General features: G+C 26.7%; 1 protein-coding gene across 1 annotated transcript; it reads left to right on the forward strand.

Annotated features, from left to right (window-relative positions):
• Positions 1–7,186: 7,186 nt before the first annotated feature.
• Positions 7,187–22,164, forward strand: LOC135927171 (uncharacterized). The gene is made up of 8 exons (XM_065463124.1): positions 7,187–7,345; positions 17,218–17,589; positions 18,664–18,749; positions 18,836–19,191; positions 20,050–20,095; positions 20,837–20,895; positions 21,206–21,355; positions 21,581–22,164. The coding sequence occupies exons 1-8, from the start codon at positions 7,312–7,314 to the stop codon at positions 21,627–21,629; spliced, it is 1,152 nt and encodes a 383-aa protein (XP_065319196.1). The 5' UTR covers positions 7,187–7,311; the 3' UTR covers positions 21,630–22,164.
• Positions 22,165–23,398: the final 1,234 nt, after the last annotated feature.

Genomic DNA, 23,398 nt, shown 5'->3' on the forward strand with positions numbered 1-23,398 from the left:
AGTGAAAACCCAAAATTAATAAATATTTTATAGCGAAAGTCCTTATAAGTAGTGTTGTTAAACGCTACTTTTAAAAGTAGCGCGTTATCGCTACCGCTATTTTATAAATGAGTAGCGCGCTATTAGCTACTTTAAAAAAAAAGTAGTTAAATCTACTTTTTACGCTATTTTAATTTTTTTTTTGTTGCATGTTCGCTTAAATTGTTATATTATCTTTTTATTTAATGAAATTAACATGTATATAAATACATCTCAAGGCGATAAAACATATATATATTGATATATATTTCCATTTAGTATACCACTTGTTTTCTTTTGTATAACTATATTATTAAATAAAAAGACCAAATCTTGTTCAATATTCCTCCTTAATTATGCAATACAATCACACACAATTTATTCTATAGTATTTATTCTTGTTCAATATTCCTCCTTAATTATGCAATACAATCTCACACAATTTATTCTATAGTATTTATTCTTGTTCAATATGGTGGAGGATAGGAATCATATCAAAATCAAAGTTCTATTGAAAACATTGGATCTGAAATTTTTAGCCGAAAATATTGTTGATGAGGCAACTAAGAAATACAAACTGTTCGAAATAATTGACAAAGATATGGCTGTTAGTATTATGGACAACATAGATAACTTATCGTATCAACAGATGAAAGATTTAATACAAAAAAAAGTTGAAAAAAACAAGATTACGCGCATATTTGAATTATTCAATACAAAACCGGACAGACTTGAGTCTTCCAGAGAGTATATCGATAGACTAAAAGGGTATGGTTCGGGGCTCAATCCTGAATTTTTGTCGGTGCAATTTATGTTGAATTGTCGTAATGAAAAGCTAAAAACAAGGTTGATAGAAGAAAATACTATAGAGCTTAATATTATAGAGGACATTGTTGTCAAATTTCAATCGTTGGAGATTAATAATAATAAAACATATGTAGAGAAAGATTCTCGGAGAAGAGAGGATAGAGCCGATTGGCAAGGCTATTCGTCTTGGAAAGAGAACAAGCAGGATTTTAAGGCCAACACCAACAACAACTACAACAATAACAACAACAACAACAATTTCAAAAAACAAGAAATGATACAAACGCCATATAATTTGAGGCCAAGGAATAAGATAAATTTTATTAATGATTTTATGATTAATATGCAACTTAATAATCTAAATTTTTTTTTTGATAGATACGGGTTCTCCTGTGACATCCTTGCCCATTAAAGATCTTGAAAAATTGGAGAATTATGAAGAATTTGAGTTGGAAAATTGTTCTAAAAAATTATTCTCTTATGAGAGTTCTCCTATCACAGTCGTTGGTCAGGTCTCGAATATTAAGGTTAAATATTTGAATACAATTAATTATTTAAATTTGTATGTATTGGATGGGGAGGGACCACCGCGATGTGGTCAAGACTGGATTAAAGAATTTGACATAATCAAATTCAACGTTGATGTAAACACTATTAATAAGAATGAGATAGGAGATAGGGTAAATTTTTTAACTTTTAACAATTCTTTCAAAGATACTGATAAATTTTATAAAAAAAATTATGTCATTCAATCGTTATTCACTAAAAAAAGGGTATTGTGAGATCAACAAACTAATTAAGAAATTTGATTGTGTTTTTAATGATAGAATTGGAAAAGTCAAAAATTTGGAAATGGACATTTTATTAAAAAATGACTTTAAGCCAAAATTTGTGAAGGCCAGGAGAGTGCCCTTCGAGTTAGAAGAAGAATTAGAAAACACTAGAGCAATGGCGCCAGCAGGGAGTAATTAAGCCTGTCAGATTTTCACAATGGGCCACTCCATTAGTGTAAGTTAAAAAAAAGATAATACGTTGAGAGTTTGTGCTGACTTTAGAGTTACTGTAAACCCACAATTAGAAAGGTTCGAATATCCGCTTCCAAGGATTAATGACATAATTGCTTAAGTAGGTAATGGAAAGTTTTTTTCAAAAATAGATTTCTCATCGGCGTATCTGCAGATTCCTTGTATCTAAAAAAACATCTAAATTTCTGACCGTCTCCACCCACAAGGGTCTTTTTCAATTTAATAGACTACCTTTTGGGCTTACAGTATCAACTGCTTATTTCCAGAAGACTATGGACGAAATATTTGCTGATATTAAGGGGGTCATTTATTATTTAGATGATTTGTTAATTTTTGGTAAGGATAAGTTAGACCATTTTTATAAATTGAAAAGAGTGTTTGAAAGAATGTTGGAATTTGGGCTGATTGGAAATATAAAAAAAAGTGAGTTTTACAAAGAGAGTATAAAATATTTAGGTTATTTAATAAGTGACAAAGGCATACTGCCAATCAAAGAAAAAAATGATCCTATAAGTACAATGACCGAACCTAAGAATAAGGATGAATTACATTCTTGGTTGGGTCTTATGAATTATTATTCTAGATTTATAAGAGATTTTTCTAAATTAGCAGCTAATTTATATGATTTACATAGAAGGGGTAATAAAATTTGTTGGGGAATCAATGAAAGAACTGGTTTTTACGAAATTAGAGAAAAATTGTGTAATGCACCAATTCTTGCACATTATGATAGAAATAAGGAATTGTTTATTTCAACGGATGCGTCCAATAAAGGCATGGGTGCAGTCTTATTTCAGGTAGAAGAAGATGGTTTAGAAAGGCCAATTGAGTTTATGTCTAAGGCATGGACTGGAGCTGAAAAAAGATATTCAATTATTGAAAAAGAAGGATTGTCTGTTGTTTTGGCAGTAAAAAAATGGAAAGAATATGTAGTAGGTAGGAGATTTAAAATTTTTTCGGACCATAAACCACTGGTGAGTTTGTTTGGAGTAGATCCTGTTAAGCTTTACAATATGTTTCCAAGATTACAGAAATGGGCTTTTTGTTTAGCCGGTTTTGATTTTGACATTAATTATAGAGGGGTAAGGATCAAATCATTCCTGATGGATTATCAAGGTTAATTAAGGAAGATATCATTTGTTTTGCTAATGTTAATAATGATATGAAGGATGTAAGAATAATTAACAATTTAGAATTGAATAAAGGAGAAACCTTTTTAGATTCAGAATTAATCCAAGTTAAAAAAATTGTGTTGGAAAAAGGTGAAAATGGTACGCTGATTAAAGGTTACAACTTACAAGGCATTCGGTAAGTTGTTGAATATTAAGAATGATTGTATTTTTAAGGGCGAACAAGTTATTATTCCTCAAAGTCAAAGGTTAAGAAAAAAGTTTCTTAGTGTGTTGCATGAGGGACATATTGGGTTGTATAGGATGTTAGTTACTATGGAAAGGTATTTTTGGTGGCCAGGAGTCAATAAAGATATTAAAGAAATGATTTTTAGATGTAATATGTGCATGATCAATGAGCCTAAACTCCCAAAAGTTAAACAAATTATTGGGTACAACCTAAAAAACCCTGGTACCGAGTCTATATTGATTTTTTTGGACCTATTAAAATTTTTTATGGATTAGCAATTATTGATAGGTACTCTCGCTGGTTAGAGATTATTAAGGTGAAAAACATTAATGTGACTACCACCATTATGGTATTAAATAATCTTTTTTCCATTGGGTACCCAGTAGAATTGGTATCAGATAATGGATCAGCTTTTAGGTCTGTTGATTTTAATAACTTTTTAAAAGAAAAGGGAATTCTACATATATATATATATATGGTCAAATAATATGGCTGAAAGAGCTGTACGATCAGCAAAAAATATGATATATAAATTAGGAGGCTGGGATGACATTTTAGAAGATGTGTTGTTAAATTATCGCAACACGAAACATGCGGTTACTAAGTCATCACCTCTTTTAGATTATTCAGAAGGGAGTTAAGATGGAAATGGAGTTTTTTAAAAGACGATGACTGTGATAATAGACCCAATGTAAAAAGAATAAATTTCAGAGAATTAACATTAGGCCACTCTGTCTTTATTAAAGCGGGCTCCAATCAAGAATGGCGTGTGGGGATTGTCGTTGGGAGAATTAGTAACGTCATTTGGGAAATTCAGGTAGATGATAAGTTTCTTTTTGTTCATATTGATCACATTAAAAATTATAGGAATATATTGCATTATATTTTCTTTACTTTTATATTGTTGGTTACAAATATTAAAGCATCATACATATTCCATTTTTCCTAGTTATTATAATTATGATTAATAAGTTACATTGTTAATAATGACAATAATTCCCCCCTTCCCAATTGTGATTGTTTATTATATTCCAAAATAAGGAAATAATGACAATAATTCCCCCTTCCCAATAGTAATTGTTTATTATATTCCAAAATAAGGAAATAATGACAATAATTCCCCTCCCAAATGTAATTGTATATTCCAAAGTAAGGAAATAATGACAATAATTCTCCTCCCAAATGAAATTGTTTATTATATTCCAAAAAAAAGAAAATAATGACAATAATTCCCCTTTCCAATTGTAATTGTTTATTATATTCCAATATTAGGAAATAATGACAATAATTCCCCCTTCCCAATTTTAGTTCCTACTATCCCCATATATATTATTTTTTATATAATTCCTTGTTAATCTTTATGTAAGTATTGGGTATTATTTTAATAATGAAACCATTATTGTAACATTAAATATTAACCCTATCACTCATTTAACATTATAAGAATTACTTCCCGCATGCCAAACGAGTTCTTTCCTTCCTCATTTTTTGTACCATGTTGTGTTTTCAAGACTTAATTTTTTTTATATATTTTTTTTGGAGGTGGTGCATGTTGCATGTTCGCTTAAATTGTTATATTATCTTTTTATTTAATGAAATTAACATGTATATAAATACATCTCAAGGGGATAAAACATATATATATTGATATATATTTTCATTTAGAATACCACTTGTTATCTTTTGTATAACTATATTATTAAATAAAAAGACCACTTGTTTTCTTTTGTATAACTATATTATTAAATAAAAAGACCACATCTTGTTCAATATTCCTCCTTAATTATGCAATACAATCACACACAATTTATTCTATAGTATTTATTCTTGTTCAATATTCCTCCTTAATTATGTAATACAATCACACAATTTATTCTATAGTATTTATTCTTGTTCAATATTCTTCCTTAATTATGCAATAAATCTCACACAATTTATTCTATAGTATTTATTCTTGTTCAATATTTTTAAAATATTTTTTACATAACTTTATTTCCACAAATAAAATATTGGTATAAAAACATGACTATAATTTGTTACATATATATATATATAATTTATTCAATATTGCACTTTAATAATAATAAAATTTCGGTACTGTCATCCCCAAGTCTAGAGCGACGATCAGAAAGTATAAGCTTTGCTATACTAAATAATATTTCAGCACTAGCACTTGAGGGTAACGCAGTATTAAATTTAATAAACACACTTTTTATATGAAAAAAATCATCAAAGATATTTAAATGAGTATTTTTAGATTTAAAAAAAGCATATAGAGGTTCAATAATATATTATTATTATTTCAAAAAAATCATCTATGGAAGGCCGCGGTTTTGATCTAGCTATAGTATTAGTATCATGGTTAGGCATGGCATTTTTTAACGTTACCATCAGCCTATCAAGTTGCCCTTTAGATTCATCAAATTAATGTATGGCCAATTTAACTTGAAACTAGGATGAACGATGCCAGCTATTACATTATCATCATCATACAGATCTAGAAATCTAATTTATATAAAGCGATTGTATTAATTATAAAATTAGAAGAATACCTTTTTAATTTTCAAAATTTAAATTTATCTGAGATTTAAATTCATTTATAAAAAAATATTAAAATAGCATTAAATTATGGTAAATAAAGATTTAAAAAATATAATTATTATATACAAGGTAATTAATAATATATTAATTTTGAATTTTATATTAATATTATAGATTGTGTTGTAAATTAAGCCAATTTAAATTATGGCTAATCAAGCAATAAATCATTCATTTTATATAATTGTATAATAGAAAATAAAAATAGTTTTGTCCTGTTCTCAATGCCTTTTAGCCTAGACTCTACCAGTGGTTGGCAAAATTTTCTTGCATTGAAACCGATATCCAGTAGTAATTTTTTCTTCAAGATTAAAGTATTTTTTGAATTTTGGGAAGGGATAATCTATATTTTTCTCATTTTCCAAAGAAATTTCGCTATCTTCAACAATCTCACACATTTTTAATAACTAGATTTATAATGCTAACTAGATTTATAATGTATATTTTTAAATATAAATGTAAATTTCAAAATTAAATTAAATAAAAGGATTATAATTTTAGATTTAATAAAAAATATATTTTAATAATTTTTAGATGTATTTATTATATAAAATTGAATAAATTTGTAGCGAGCTACCGCTATCGCTATTTTTAAAAAGTAGTCAACTAAAGCTACCGCTACTGAAAAAAGTAGCGCGCTATTTTAACAACACTGCTTATAAGTGAGCCTAAAAACCTGCAAGCAACAAAATTTTTTGGGAAACTCCCATCTAATAGTACCCCACCCCTCTCAATCTTAGCTACCACTATGTCGTTAAAGATCTTCAAATTATCAATAATTGCTACTTCAAGACCGGTTGTCCTGAGTATTACGTGATAGGTGATAATTGTTAAAAAGTCAGATTCGGGTCGATTTTAAAAAGCGGCCCGATTAAGATTATAATCAAAATAACATTATGTAAGTCTATAGATTTTTCACATAGCTGGCAGAAATGCTTGGACATCTATTTGCCAAATCTTGATACTTACATATTATTTTAGCTAAAATCTTACTCAGGTCGCTTTTTGAAAAATCAATTGGGCATTAGCAACACTATATAAAACAGAGAAATGAAAGGTTCCATCAAAAAAAAATCACACCAGATCGGGTAACAAGAATTTAAGGGTTTGACAATGAGAAAGGCCATCTGCATTTTTATGTTGGCCGCAATTACCTGTATGCATAACAAGACGAACCTTACTGGAAGAAGAAAAGGTAGAGTAAAGCCCGCACCTAATTAAATAAAGAGTATGTTAGGAGGGGGTTTGGGTATGTTAAGTTATTTATATTTATACAAAGAACCTATAGAGTATTTATAATTAAATATTTTTTTTAAGATTCATTTGTCTAAAAATCAGATGTTAATTATAATATAAATCATTGATACAGTTTTTAAATTTTACCTGCCGTAATTTAGAGAAGTTAATTCAAAAATTTAATTTTCTTTATATTTTATCTGTCACGTATTTTATGTAAAAACATAGTCTTAAAATATCATTCTTTGTAGCATTTTTATTGATAATTATGTCAAAGAATTCTGAAAACAGCTCACTAACTGGTATACTTATGTTTATTATTTATTATAATTACAAGCAACTATTACCCCTAGTATTTTATAATCTTAATTGAACATTGATTTGATAAAATTTAATTAATAAAAGTTAAATCTGATAATGTTAAAGATTTAAAATATGACTAAATATTTAATATGAAGGTTAAATAACCTAATTATATTTTTAATTTATGTAGTTTCTATTATTTTAATTTTTATATCCTTGAATTTAAAAAAATATGTTGAAAGACTCTGTATGTCTTTAAATCCAATTATATCCTTTAAATTAATTTCTCTAACCTTTCATTTAAATTAATATCACAATGAATATTTTAATTCTATTCTGGTTCTTAGTTTAAATTATTAAAAGCTTTTTTTTCATATTCTTTTTTGTATTAAATATATAATGTTCATTCTGGATTAGAAATTCATATCAGTTTTTTTTGTTTCACTCTGGCTATTTTTGTTTTATTTTGATTTTTATGTTTTGGATTTTTTATATTGAAAACTTTATGAATAAAATCAAACAAAGATTTAAAAAAAATAATAAACATGAATAATAAATAAAAAAGTTAACATATTAGAACAAGTTAATGAAATATATTATCTAATAAATATTTTAAATTATGCTAATCATTTAAAATAAATAAATTTTATTTTAAATCATTTTGAATCAGTAAGTATTTGGTTTGTATATCTTCTTTTAAAATTTTCTTATAATGATTTGGTTATTGTTACTATTCAAAAAATTATAACCATTTATATTTTTGTTACATAGTTTGCTTCAATAAGGGTTGAAACTTTGTTTAAAATGTTAAATGATTGTTTTATGTTAATTATAGTATATATACTTTACAAATTTATTTAAGAAAATTAGTTGTATCTATTTTATTTTATAACTAAAGAAAAATTAACCTGCATTTTTTAAAAATGAAACTATATCCATTCTTATTCTACATTGTATAATTATTTAAATTTTATGCATATGAAGATTTAACTAAAATTAATATAAAGCAAATCTAAAAAGTAGAAAATTATAAAAAAAAAATTGGAAAATCAAAATATTGATTAGGGCTGTGCTGAATTTTCACTGGTCTTTTTAGCTCTAATAAATGGTATGTAATTACAAACATTTTCAGCCATTCAATGCAAAATAATAACTAACTGTAAATATAAACTGGACAAAACAAGAAATACTGAAATTTTTCATTTCTCATAGCCAAGGTGATACAGGGCCTATTCAAAAAAGAAAATTTACTGATCAAAAAAATAAATGCCCCATCAAAAAAGAAAAAGTGTTAATCAATAGAGAAAAAAGTCCAGAAGAAGAAATAGCCCCAAAGACTTATCAAAAGTACTGATCAAAGAAGGAAAAGGTCTGTAATAAAAAGAGAAAAAGTGTCAGTTAAAAAAGGAAAAATTCCATACAAAAAAAGGAAAGTCCCCAAGAAATGGAAAAGGCTTAATCAAAAAGGAAATCTCCTTTTCAAAAAAGGAAAACCTTTATTTATATAATTATTTTTTGTTTATTTAAAAATTTTAAATGTCATTAATTTTGATTTTTTCTTTTATTTTTGTTATTTTCCTTTATTTTTCTTTTATTTTTGTTATTTTTCTTTTATTTTTCTAACTTTTTGCTTTTTATGATCTCTATTTAATTTTTGGTCATTCCTAATCTATTTGTACCTTTCTTCAATTCTCTGTTTTTATAGTCATTCTTTTTCCTTTTTTTCACCTTCTTAATCTTACTACCAGGAATATCTTCCAATATAAAATTAATCGCCATCTTTTCCAATTAAAAACAAAATGAATCCTTTTGTTGCCACTTAATTTATTTCTTTTCTTTTCCATAAAGTAAATAAAATATATGGCCAACAACAGATTCATGCATATATGTATTTTTAAATAAAATATATGGCCAACAACAGATTCATGCATATATGTATTTTATAAAATTAGATCACAACATGTCCCCCTAAATAGGTCCAGTATCTGTATATTCCAAAAAAAATGTTATTCTAAAATATAAATGTATTGGTAATAAATACATGATAATTTATATTTAAAAACAATTTTGTTCATATGGCATAATTATAGGTCATTTTATCTGTTTCCTAAAGTATTGTTGAATGTCAGAGTCAGCCTTGTTGTCCTCGATCTTTCTAATACATATGCCTTGTTAGAGTTGACCATCATAGACCAAATATATGATCCGTTGCTTGGTTGACATCCACACCTATGAACCTTAGCTTGATAGAACATATATGATCCTCCTTTTTATTGACATCCACTTCTATGAACTATAGCTTGATTGAAAATCATCCTTCCCAAATATGCCATAAAAATCAAATAAACATAATTGTTCTGATTTTAATCTTAATGTTGTTATTTTTAAAGAACTAAATACACTAGTAAGGTCCTTTATTTGGCACCAATCATCTTCCAAAATGACTTCACATGCTCCTATAATAAAATCATTACAGGAATCTTTCAAACTTAATCGTTCTAGCTTTATACAAATTGAGGACTAACGTGTTGTGCAATCTAATAATGTCTTTGACCTTTTCATTGATTTAATATTCTTACAATTGTGTGAGTTCTTAAATATTTAGCAACATCCCTTGCTTTATCAATGATAGTTTTAAAGTGATTATTTTTTAGGCAATCATTAATAGCCAATTATAGTGTATGGGCTGCACATCTGATGTAATATATATTTGTGGGAAATCTAAGAATAAATATATAATAAAATATTATTACTTACATTAGAAAATAATTTATGATATCAATCTATAAATAAAATGGAAGCCCAGGAAGAAAAATGCGAAGATAAAATAAATGATTCCACGAAAAAAGTTAATAAAATTAAAAAAAATTATATGATATTTCTATTTTTAAAATTTTTTTATTACACCTAGAACCCTTGGACCCTCTACTTTTAAAAAGGGTCCGGGTTCGGGTATAGCCTCAATACGAGGGTTCAGGGTCCGGTTTCGGGTTCACTTCCCTGAAATAAACGACAAATTTATTTAATCAAAGTAAGATATGTGTGTGAAATATATATGATTAACATTCTTTTAAATGCCCGAATAATATGGAATTATAATGACGGACAAACCTTGGAAATATATGGACATCAGAATTTAAATGAAAAATTTATAAATTATTGTATATTATTTTTTAATATAAAGACGCTTGACCGGATAAAGGTGGGCATGTTGTATTCTCATAATGTAAATAATTTCTCTTAACAGATATATTAACTTCGAAAGAGCTATTTTGATTATTATTATTACATTGAAAAAGAAATTTAAAAAAAAGAATCATTCATTGATATTGTAAAAATTGATGTTTAATTTATGTTATATGAATAAAAATAAATAAAAGAAACAGTTAAAATTTAATTAGAGTATCGACATCAGAGGCGATACTCTTTAATTCAAATAAAATATATGATAATTTAATTAAGTAAAATTTCCATAATTCTTTCTGGAGAATTCACATTACAATAGAATGTTGTTTATCCTTTTTATTCGACTTATGAAAGAAATATTAATCGAAAAGTTGAGAAATATTTTTATAACAAAATACCACTTTAGTGTTGTTATACGGTTCGATTTAGGTAGATTATAAACGACATCAAGATTTTAGCCAAAATAATATTATGTAAACCTCGAGATTTAGCACATAAAAGTCAAAACCTTTTTGCCATCTATGAGCAAAATCTCGAGATTTGCATAATATTATTGTGGCTAAAATCTTAATTGGGCCCTTTTTAAAAATCGACCCATTTCACATACTACATCAATTTGCCCAAATAGGGATAGAAAAAGAACAGCGATGTAATGATGAAAAAAGAATACTTTAAGAACTAATTATTTAAATATTTTGATTTATTTGTATTTAGGTGAATTGAATAATTTACTATTCATATTTGCCCCTATTCGAATTGAAAATTCGAGAATACAACACCAACATGTCAAAAGTTTGTTGGATAAAAAGTAGAAATAAATTCACGGAAAACAAAATAATTAATAAAGCAATAAAATAAATGAGGAAGGATGAATAAGGAGAAAAATATTATAAAATACAATGGAGTTACAAATCTTTTTGTTTTTACTCTTATGATTTACTGCTTGTTCAATCAGCCAGTTAATTCAGAAGGGGGTGGGGGACGGATGAAAATAGCCATATTGTATTTTCACATTGTATGATTAAAGAAGAAAAGATAAAGGATGAAATAAGAAAGGCAATAACGGTTCAATAAATATTTAGGAGGCATTGAGAGTTCCCTAAACATGTTATATTTGTCCATGCCAGAAAATTATCGAAATTTAGAATATATGCTCTTCCCTTTATTATACTATAACATATTTAGATATATTAAGAAAAATCGAATTAATTAGATGATATTCAATGAAAAATTATTTTTTAAAATTTGCTGATAAAAACTGAGAAATTAAGTCCACTATTAAGTACAGGATTTGAGAAGTAAAAGATAATCAACGAATTCCGGTAAAATAGTTTGTTACTTTCAATAAACAACCCTGAAAATTATCAATGAAAAAAATATCACATATTATTTTATATTAATTTCAATCATACTGCGGAAACAAATTTTTTTGTAAAAAAATTATACAAATATTTTACATAATTTACGCTTAAAAATATAAATATCACCTGATATTTTAAATTACTTACTCCTGCATAAATATAAAATTCGATTGAAACAGAAAAAAATCAATAATATCTAATTAAAGTCATATGATGTAATTTATTTTTTTATGCCTGCATTTTTTTTTACCACTGAGGAAATAATATTTTTGGATATACTAATAATGCATTTATTATTTCTGGGTCTTACTATCATCAAGGCGACTTATCGCCTTCACAACTTATTTAAGTCACGTGGGGTTGGTTCTTTCTTGACCTGAACGATCTTTTTCTTATAAATGAAATGATAATCTCAAATCGCTGTTTTTTCTAACATTTGTATAAAAAATTTTCGAAAAAAGCTTAAATTATGTTTTATATAAATAAAATATGTTTTGTATTTTTTTTAAGCCCTTGACTAAATTTGTGATTTTGGCTTAAAATGATATGAGAATAAAAAAATCATTGTTTCATGTTTTTTTTTACCTAACACTACAGCATTACAAGGACCTATTCGAACTCGGATTGGTTAAACTCGGAGAGACATTTTCTTCTTACTTGATTGAGTCGAATAGGGTCTAGACTAAAATCTCTGACCTTATCATAAATATATGGAAAAAATGTATCATAAATGTTATTTCATAGAAAAAATATCGAATTTCTTATTTTCCTCAACCTCGTGTAATTTTTCTTCATTCCCTGCAAAATAAATTTTTAAAATTCTTTTTATTTTGGATCACCAGTCCGATCTATTTTGCAATAATTGGACTAGGACCTTAAAAAATGTCGGCTTGGTCGGACCAAAAAATTAAATTTTTATATGATCGGGCCGAACCTGAAATACAAATCCGGCATAGGGCTCATCGGATATTGAAAGGGAAAAATATTAAAGATTGATTCCTAGTTCATCTTTTTTGAATATTAATGAATGGAATGTGTTTTTTAGACCAAAAAATAAGAAATAAATCTTTAGAGTGTAATTTAAAAAGCGAAATAGAAATTTTAAATAAAGAGTGTCTCCAAATGCCTTAATCCTCTATTCAGACTTTAGAACAAAAATCAGAGACCTGCAGTGGTACCATTTGCACGGCCCGGTTCGGATTTTTTTCAAAAAAATTTTTGGTTCAGTTCGGGTTTTATATTTCCAGGCCCGCCAGGATTTTTTTAGAATATATATTTATTTAAAATTTTTATACTAATAATTTTGATTTAAAATATTTGGTTTTAAAATAAACGTCCTGGCCCGGGTATTTAAAATTTTTTTTTTAGGCCCGAGTATATTTAAAAAATTTAATTAAGGCTCGTCCCATGTACCCGGGCCGAGCTTAGGGCCGCGCCTGCAGGTCTCTAACAAAAATAGCAAGGATGTAACCTAAAAGTTTGAAAAGGCTAGTTGATCGATAAACTAATTTTGTTAAAATTAACTGAAAAATAGGAAAGTAATAATATTTAAAAGTTTTCAATATTATATTCCATATCGAGATTTTGACGTTTATAATTCAAATAAAATGGTCAGTCATTAATGTATTTTGGTTAAAATTAAGAAAACTTAGAACCATAAAACATACTCCTTTTATTTGCATAATAATTTTCAAATGATGAAAAATATTTTTTTAATTAAAAATTTTTTTTATTTGGGGTACGTCAATTCTAAAAGCTACGAAATTTTCTCATATTTTGAAGAGTTTTTTAAAAAAAAACATGAATCCTGGTAACGCCAACCGCACGCCTCACTTGAATTCATTTTTGTTTAATCTGTGACGTGACCTATTTTTTTTATATTTGCCTGTTTATTTTAATAATTGATTTTATAATCGATAACATTAAAATGAAATTAGAATTAGATGTAATACTATCCGCCGAAAAAACGGAGGTGGCAAATTCCGAGTTATCACCCTCTCCCTAATCTCTTTAGTCAAAGATATATGGAGGCAAGCAGATCCTACCTTGAGTTTTTAAAAAGCCAGATTCGGGTCGATTTTTAAAAATGACTCGATTAACATTTTAGCCAAAATAATATTATGTAAGCCCTCGAGATTTAGAAAATAGAGGCCCAAGCCTTTCTGACATTTATGAGGAAAATTTTCGGGCTTACATAATATTTTTTGGCTATAATCTTTACCGGAAAGTTTTTAAAAATCGGTCCGAGTCTGGCTTTTTAACAAACCTACTCCTACCCCACCCCTTTCATATAAATACTGGCTATCTTCCTTTTTTGGAAGCCATTTATTATTTTTATATCAACCATACTTTAAAAAATGTTATTTAAAAAAAAGAGTAGAATTTTTTTGAATAAATTAATTGGATTTAATATACTAAATATTCATAATCCTTATTTTAGAAAATTACGGTTTTATTATAGTTCATGAGAGTTTTATTTTTTCTACTCTCTCTTTGTAAAATTGCCGGCGAGTTTTTAAAGTATTTTAGCCAGATGCGAATTGCGGTAAAAAAAATATTGGCAAAAAATATTTTTTAAATTTAGGCAACAGTTCCTACAAATTGAAGTGGTTAGCGTTCTATTACAAATTATTTTTGCTTTAAAAAACTCTAAATAGTTTGTGTTTTTTACGTTTTTTAAAAATGTCACTAAGACGTTTTTTTTAGAAAAACTCAATGCTAAACCCTTCTGCTTAATTTGTAAGCACTGTGTTTTGTGAATGAAACTTGTTTCCTCACTTCTTTCTTTATTCCCCAATTTTTTAAATATTAATTCCTTATACATATTAAAACATTTGATATTTTATTAAGTTTAAAACGTATTAATGTCAAATTCGATAATTTAGAATTATAAAAAACGCTGCATAAATAATATGTAATTATTGGTTTTTACATTGTATATTTTATTTTATTTTGAATCCAGGACATAAATGTAAAGGCCTGAAAAATAGTATACCCGATAATACCCTGGGACAAAGAGACACCGAGCAAAAATACTCCAATTTTTAAATGTTTAAAAAGGGGATTTTTTTAGAAAAATTTATTAATTTATTTTACACAAGTTCAAAATTAAAAAAATCTAATATTTGAAGTGATAAATTAATGATAATCTGGTACAAATTTTAGTAATATGTTCATATTATAAATTTAGTAATCTACTAAACAATGACTATTGATTAAACCATTTTTTTAATATATATTAAACCTACCTCCATAGCCATGTTGAATTCAATAAACATTTATTAAACCCGTTTATAATATATATTAACTCTACCACCATATCTGCTGGATTGCTGTGTTGTTGGCTTGCTTCAGAAAAAGAGGTCCTAATAATGAGTCCCAAGTATAAATTTGGGATATTTCTGAATCATTAATCTAGCATTTAATCCATTACATCACTAGGATGCTTTACAATATATATTGAATTAATCCATTACATCACTAGGATGCTTTACAATATATATTGAAAATTGAGTTTGTTTTGAAAATTTAACTACTTAATTTTAACCCTTTAAAAAATATATATTAACCTTACCCTGTGTCCTTGTCTGCTTGCTGCCATCTCTCTAACCCTCCTCTAACTGCTCAAAAGGATTCCTGAGTGTCCCGCCTGAAATGGAATGCATAAACATTGAGATAATTAAGATGCATTAACCTAGGATGCTTCAAAATATTATTTAAAATTTTAATGACCAATTTAAAAAAAAATAAATAATATTATTAATCCTATCACAGTATCCCTGCTGGCCTGGCTGGCTATCATTTTTCTAACCATTTTCTAACTACTCGTGCTGACTAGCTTCAGAAAAAGGGGCCCTTTGTTATTCATTTAATATAACAATCACTCGAGTGCTCCGGTAGAAGGTGTTTATTGATGTGGCTAAAAATGCCTAAATTTTGTTTTATTATTAAAATTTAACAATCATTGTTTTAATCACTATTTGTATATGTATGTGATATCAGCTCAATAATTTTTAGCTCACTTTACAATTTAAATTGCATTATGAACATTTTATATAAGTATAAAAAATAGTTTGATACATTTATAGATCAAGTATCTGTATTTAGAACTAATTTTTAGACCATGAATTTGTATTAGACGATGTATCGGTGTCTAAATTTATTTGAACAGTATCTTTTAACAGCTTTGTTAAATAAAATTCTACAACTTTATTTTGGCAGAGGAGAATAAAAAGGCAAACGTTTGGAAATGATTCAATTTTTTCTAGAATCGATAAAAATAAACTCCTTTGTTTGGTAGTAATTTCAAAAGCAAATATTTATATAAAATGTTCTAAAAATTAGGTTAAGTTATTATTGTATTATATATTTATCAAATCAAAATCGAAAATATTCCAAAACATGACTTTTTTTTTGTTTTTCGCAAAATCGTGACATGACTAAGTGAAGTGCCAAAAATTATTTTTTTGCGAAATTCAAATTTCGTGAAAATAATGGATTTTTCGAGGTAGATACTAAAGATCTGTAAAGTAAATTCAAAAAAAGATAATTATACAATTTATGATATGATTCCATTAACAAATACACAATACAGTAGAGATACAAACACAAGATTATTACAGCCTTAATTGACATTGGGGAATGATAAGATATAGATATTAAAAATGTGATGGACAGAAAATTCATACAAAAAGTTTAACCAGCCCTGCCTAATTTTTCGTAAAATTTTTACGGGTCGGGCGGCAATTTAAAAAATTACATTGGGTCGGTCCGGGCAAGTTTTTTAAAAGACTATAACGGGTCGGGCGGACAATTTGTGTAAAAATTTTAGCGCGCCGAGATTTGCTCAAAATATTTCTCTTGATTGAAAACAATTAAAAAATGAATTTATAATCAGGCAATGGAGCCCAAATGGCAAGTAGTCAAGAAATTATTTGCTATATCGGCTTGGAATTTTTTTTAATTGCCGCGGCGTTTAAAAAACTCCTACGGGTAATAGGTTCTTTATTATTTTATCATAACTGGAAATTGGCATGAATCATATTTTGTGTTAAATATACATAAAATTATCCCAGTGATTTTACTGAATATTTAAATTTATTGCTTAAATTAGAGGAAAAAATAAATATTTTCAGTTTGAAAATATTTTTATTTTCATTCCAAAGTTATTTTACCGCCATGCCAAAGGCTGAGCATGGCACAAAACAATACCTTATAAAATTGACAGCGAATTTAAATCCAATAAATGTGTATTTTTTTTCTTCTTTATTTGTGGATATAAATTATATCCATTTTAAACGTATTATATTTTTTCTCTCCGAAAGGTTCATGGGTAACCCTCAATCATATCGGTTCCGTGGGTCTCAATATATGCTATTCCCCTACGGCACCTTTCCAGTCTCCTCTAAAGAATCGGAAAATTCGCCAGCCCATCAAACCTTCGGCCAAAATTTTGCTCCTCAATCTAACTAAGCCCAGGGAACAAGCTCAAGATTCAAAATCTCTTCAAAATTCTAGCCATTCCTTAAATGTCAATTCCTTATCATCGTCGACTTCGTTATTACTAACCGCGAAAGGTGATGAAACGGCATTGTCTCCCATAAAACAAAGCCCGTTATCGGAATGCGCGGATTTATTACAAGATTCTTCCCACATACTTGCACAATCTTTCATGTTTCCTAATGATGGGATTTTAGGTTTATAAAGGGGAGGGAGAGGGGGGCTGAAAGAAGAATTTTTTTTAACAATTAGAAAATTTGTACGAATATCGCTATAGTCGTCCTTATTTATAATCCTTTATTTATATCAGCGATGCACCGATATAATATTAGCATCTATATCTATACTTTTTAGTTTTGCCGATATAAAATAATTCAACCCTCTAAAGATTGATGATTAACTTTTCGATGCAAAAAAAATATTCTTGGCAAAATATATTAAATATTTATATAATTTATTGTAAAAATTGTTCGTTTTTAGGTCGTTTTTATTTTATTGCCCCTTCTCGTGCTTCCTTATTTTTCCAGACTTATTTTTAATTTTTTAAAATGCTTTTAATATGTTTTCGTTCCTCTTTTAGGAAATGGAAATTTGATATTTTTCATCTGAATATCTTTCTAAAAAAAGGGAATTAATCACAATCCGATAAGAAAAGAAAGAAAAACATCACAAATCCTTACAAAAATCCATCATTTTTAATTCAAATAGGGGAAAATCAAGCTATATTTTTACAAAGCTTACTTTGTAAAATATTTTTAGCATTGGAGGTAAAAATAGAGTAGCATCATTAATATTACATTTTTTAAAAATTGATGAATTTAAATAAAATATGTATGGGTTTTCATTCTTTTTTTATACATAAGTATCTATGACATGCATCGATTGTATCGATCTGATAACTGGCGTATCGGTAATGACAAAAGAATTGGATCGGTGTCGATTCATATTCTTTAGTCTGTTATTGTCAAATATGATCAAGTTTTTAATATGAGGAATTTACACCATATTCTATCAAAGTGACTTTAAATTAAAAAAGACTTTAAAATTATACACCAGATATTGATAAAATTTTTTAATTTTTATGTATTTGGTGATAAAAAAAAATGGTATCTTCCCGCCTGTTAGAACTTTTATATCTTTTTTCTCAAGGATAATTTCGTAATTGGTGTCAAGTTAAATATGTACCGACTATTATTTTAGCTTTATTTTTATTTACACTTATTGGAACTACGGTTCCAAAACTAAATATATTCTTTTTTTAAACATATAAGATAATCAACATTCCTATTCCTCTTGCGAACATTTAAATATACCAATCTGCCCCGCGTTTTCTACTTCCACTCAGCAGATTGTCAAAGTAAATAATTGGCATTTTATTTCTTTTATAAATCATTCTTATTGACATTTTATCATATTTTAAATGATATTTTTATCAAAAAAAAGACAAAATTCTCGAACGGCCCCCGCATAAACTCCCATGCCCTCATACAAAGCTTTAACAGTAATTTAAAAGGACTCCGAGCGCGGAAAAAGTTTCCCCATACTCCGCCTAATACACCGACGGTTAAAAGTGAACCCTGTTTTCTAAAACCCGAAGAAACAAGCGTTAAAAAATTTCCAGAGTTCCAAAAGGAAAGCGGGAATTCTGATTTGCAAAATAAGGTTTACCAGCACCAACATAAGGAAGTTGTTTCTGCGGGTGATTCATCGTGGGAAAGCGTGGAAAGGATGCTGAAAGAGGCCGCGAGAGAAAGGATACCTTACGTGGATGGCACGAGATCCCCTTCTGACTGGAGCAGGTTTTTTTATAATCATATTGTATATTTATATATATAGTATTAAATTATGATCATATGATGAATATATTATAATTTAGATCATAGAATTTAAACTTAAATAATAATATTTTTTAAAATTATTTTAACAAAAACTCTTCTTCGAAGAACAGTTTAAATTGAATTTTGTAAAAAAAATCTTCATTTTTTGAAAATATTTAAATCTTAAATGTTAATGTTTTTAAGGCTAATATAACATAAAATCATAAATTCAATATTTTTATTTTGTTGAGCCTCGAATTCGCGCAAACTGTGAGCAGGGTTAAGAAGAAAGACATTTTTTTTTCTTGTGATCAATTCAATTACTAAAATTACAAAAAGAGTAATCTGGTAAATTTATAGAGAGATGGAAAAAAATAAACAAAAATGGAATATTCCCCAAAAGGAATAATTTACTGAATTAACTATTTATAACTTAGCTGCCAAAATTTTTTTAAATTTTAATTGTTTATTTAAAAATAAGAAAAAAAGAGTCCTTGCTTAAAAAATATGAAATAATTTTCATAACATTTTATCTTTTTTGCTCGCTTCTATCTAATTTTTAATACTCTATTGCTTTAGCATATGAAATTCTTATATTTTCTCTAAAAAAATTTCACATCATTTGCAATTACTTTTAATCGTAAATTTAAAATTATGTTAAAATCAACTGTTATGACGAGTATCGTTCACACTTTATTTATTCGAAACTATGCACCGGATATATTTTTTAAAATATTTTAAAAAAATGTAAGTAGACTAGAGCTCAAATATTTATTTTTAGGAAGTACGATCAATATGACACTTAATTTTTTCAAAATAAAAACCTGTTTATTTTTTTAGTCCGATGTACCCCACTAGCCCTTACCCGGAACTGAGGGATTTGAAGGTTTATTTATTAATAAGTTTTTTATGAATATTTGTTTTTAATCAACTATTGCACAAACCTAGTGTAGCATTTCCAAAAAAATCGAACGCGTTAACGTTCACCTTCAAAAAAGTTTTTTTAAAAATTTAATTTAATATTAATAAATACCATATATGTTTTAATACAATATATTAACCATGTTTAGATTTAAAATTTTTTTTATTTTCAAATGATTAAAGATAATAAAATTTCCTAAATTTGAACGAATGTATAAAACGAATGCTTTCGTCAAGATAAAAGGAACGTCGTTCATCATTTTTTTCAAAAATTGAACTTCGCTTTGAACGCATTAATTTACAACATTACACAAATCTTATATTTTCTTACACATTTTACTTGCCTAAAAGATGATATTATTTTATCTTAACCAACAAAAAATTTGATATCGGCTTGTGAATTTTAAGACATGAAACAAGCAATTATTGTAAAATAAATGACCATTTTTATATTTTTGTAGAAATAAGTATAAATTAATTACACTTATTCTTGAAAAGAATAGGATTTATTTTTAAAAAAATAGGATTTTAAAAGGTGCATGCATTAATATATACAACCTTATTCACATTTATAAGAATATATATATTCATACTTTAAAATATCGCAAATTATATAGTTTTTTTAAAAATGGTAGTATAATCAAATTTTTAAGATACTTTATAAAAATGTATAGTTTATTAACATGCTATATTATTTATATTATAGGAAGAATTCAAAGATACTGATTGGATATGGGATTGGTCAAATGGAATATTACCTTTCAGGTTTGATTCGATTCTAATCTTCTTTTTTTAAAATAAATTTCAAAAGATTTTTCAGCCCGGACTTTGAAAAAATATCTTTTACTGCCTGGCCCATCCCTTAATAATTTTTTGTAAAAAAAAGAAAAAAATCATAATTTCCATTATTCAAAGTTATAAAAAAAAATTGAGCATGAATACGCACGAGGTTTTATTTTCCTAAAAACTATATAAAAAAGAATGGAAATTCAAATTATACCATTTTTTTTGTAGAAGTAATTTTATCTTTATAATGAAAAAAAATTTTAACACATAATTTATTATTTTTATATAGGGAAGATTCGATTTACAACCCATATTACAATGAAATAAAAACAAGCTTTAGGAACAGCAAGACCATGAAGACTTTACTCTTTTCTCCTACCCTCTTATCCTGGCTCTTAATTACTAACGCATTTTCTTTGGCAATTGGAACTGGAATAGGGTTATATTTTATATTCTTTAAAAAAAATAAGGAATAAAAGAAAATTTTGTATCATTTTTGTCTTCATTTTTAGGTCATATGTATTTTTATAATATTGAATTTTCTAAAAATATATATATATATAGGTTAGGGGACTTGCAATAAAAATTTAAAATTTTGCGAAATAATATTATTTTCCAAAATTTGTACTATACATTTACCCATATTACATTTTTTTTAAAATAGAATTTACTTAGGTATACAATGGTACAACAGCCATGCTAGCCTCAATTAAAATACAAAAGGAACAAAAGAAACTTCTTCCTAAAATAGACTTAATAAAAATGATTCTTTATAATATTTAAACCTCTTTTTCCTTGGTTAAAAATTTTTTTAAATATATGTACAAAGGAATTATAAATAATCCTACACCATTTATCTAATTCAATGATAACATATTTTTAATTTTTTTCCCCCGATTATATACGAATATGGGTTCGCGTTATTTTCATTATTTAAACTGGTATTTTTTTTCTCTAAAAATATTGGTAATCTAATTATCAATCACACTACATTCTTGGAGTTTAAACTTTGGTTTAAATAGATAGTAAAATATGAACCATTTAAGCAATTTTTACAAAAACAAACCCGAGTCATAACATTAGTTGATATTTATGCTATTTATCTTAATTTATTCATTGAAATTATATTTATTCCCTTCTATTTTTTCATTAATTTTTGGATGATTTGCAGAATGTAATATTTAAAAAATTTATATTATAGTAATTTATACCAATTTATCGTAATATATTTTTATTGTTATGCTTGAATTGATATTTAAAGAATTATTTAAATTTATATAAATATTATAATATTCTATTAAGTTAGTGTTTGCATTGGTCCAGTCGGATCGACTATTCGGGCCAGTCTGGTCTTATCGCGATCCGGTCTGACAACAAGGTCCGGTTTCGGCCCGACCAAAAAGATAAAATTTTACTATGAATTGCTTTTTAATTAATGTCACGTAAAACATGATTATTTATTTCCTATAACACTATAATATCTCATACTCATTCATCGTTTACTTTTTATATTCTTCCGTTTCATTCATTCGTCAAGTAATTTAATTTAGGTGTGATTGTATATATGGGTATTATATTTTTAGAAGTGGAAAATGAAATCATAGTGGATGAGAATATTATTGAATCACCCTCTTCTGGGGGTGAAAGAATAACTATTGATTTAGAAAATTTGGTGGGAAGGAAATCAATATCCAATTCTGGCAAAAATAGCAATGAACTATCTCTCACATCAGGCTACATCAGTAGCATTTGAACGGATCTTTTCTAAAGTTAGTGATAAAATAAAAAAAACAAAATAGAATGAATCCAAAGATGGTTCATATGACACTTGAATCATAAAAAATAGAATAATTTTTAATTTTTTAGAAGATAATTATAATATTTTTAGTTTTATTCTATGACCAAATATCTATAACATTATATATATCAAAAACTAATTAAATATGCAAATTGATTTATATTACATTCAATTTTGGCATTGGTTTAATATTATTTTGAAATATTAGACAGCAATAAATATGATTTGATGATATAATTTAAATATTGCTAATTTAACACATTTTCATTTATAATAAAATTTAATGCAAAATTAAAATTTTATAACTATCAAAAAAAAATATTATATAGATGGGATCGGACCGACTTAACATCGGTCTAGTCTCTTTTAGAAAAAAGGACCGGACGGGACCGTTGCAAACACTATATTAGGTTTACGATGTTTGATGAATAAATGGAAATTTTTATTTCGATTAATTATAGTTTAATAAAACTGTAAGGAACGAAAGATTTATTTATATCTCTTATCACATTCTTCTTAACCACAATCGAATATATACTATTATTACATATATATAAATAAAAGAAATATAAATGTCAAAATTCATATAAAAAAATGTACAAATTGTTTATAAAATTTAAATAGGCAAAAACTTTTTTTTAAAAAAAAATTTTAAATGTATATTACAAAAAAAATCGTTGGCAT

The sequence above is a fragment of the Gordionus sp. m RMFG-2023 genome, chromosome 3 (assembly GCF_954871325.1).
Source record: "Gordionus sp. m RMFG-2023 chromosome 3, tfGorSpeb1-WG-v2, whole genome shotgun sequence".
NCBI lineage: Eukaryota > Metazoa > Nematomorpha > Gordioida > Chordodea > Parachordodidae > Gordionus > Gordionus sp. m RMFG-2023.

What these genes read in the sequence shown, in the direction of transcription:
- LOC135927171 (XM_065463124.1), top strand. Translation starts at nt 7,312, where the DNA reads ATGTCAAAGAATTCTGAAAACAGCTCACTAACTG. An exon ending in AATGGAATATTACCTTTCAG is followed by an intron (nt 20,896 to 21,205) that starts GTTTGATTCGAT and finishes ATTTTTATATAG; the next exon opens with GGAAGATTCGATTTACAACC. An exon ending in GCAATTGGAACTGGAATAGG is followed by an intron (nt 21,356 to 21,580) that starts GTTATATTTTAT and finishes TTTTTAAAATAG; the next exon opens with AATTTACTTAGGTATACAAT.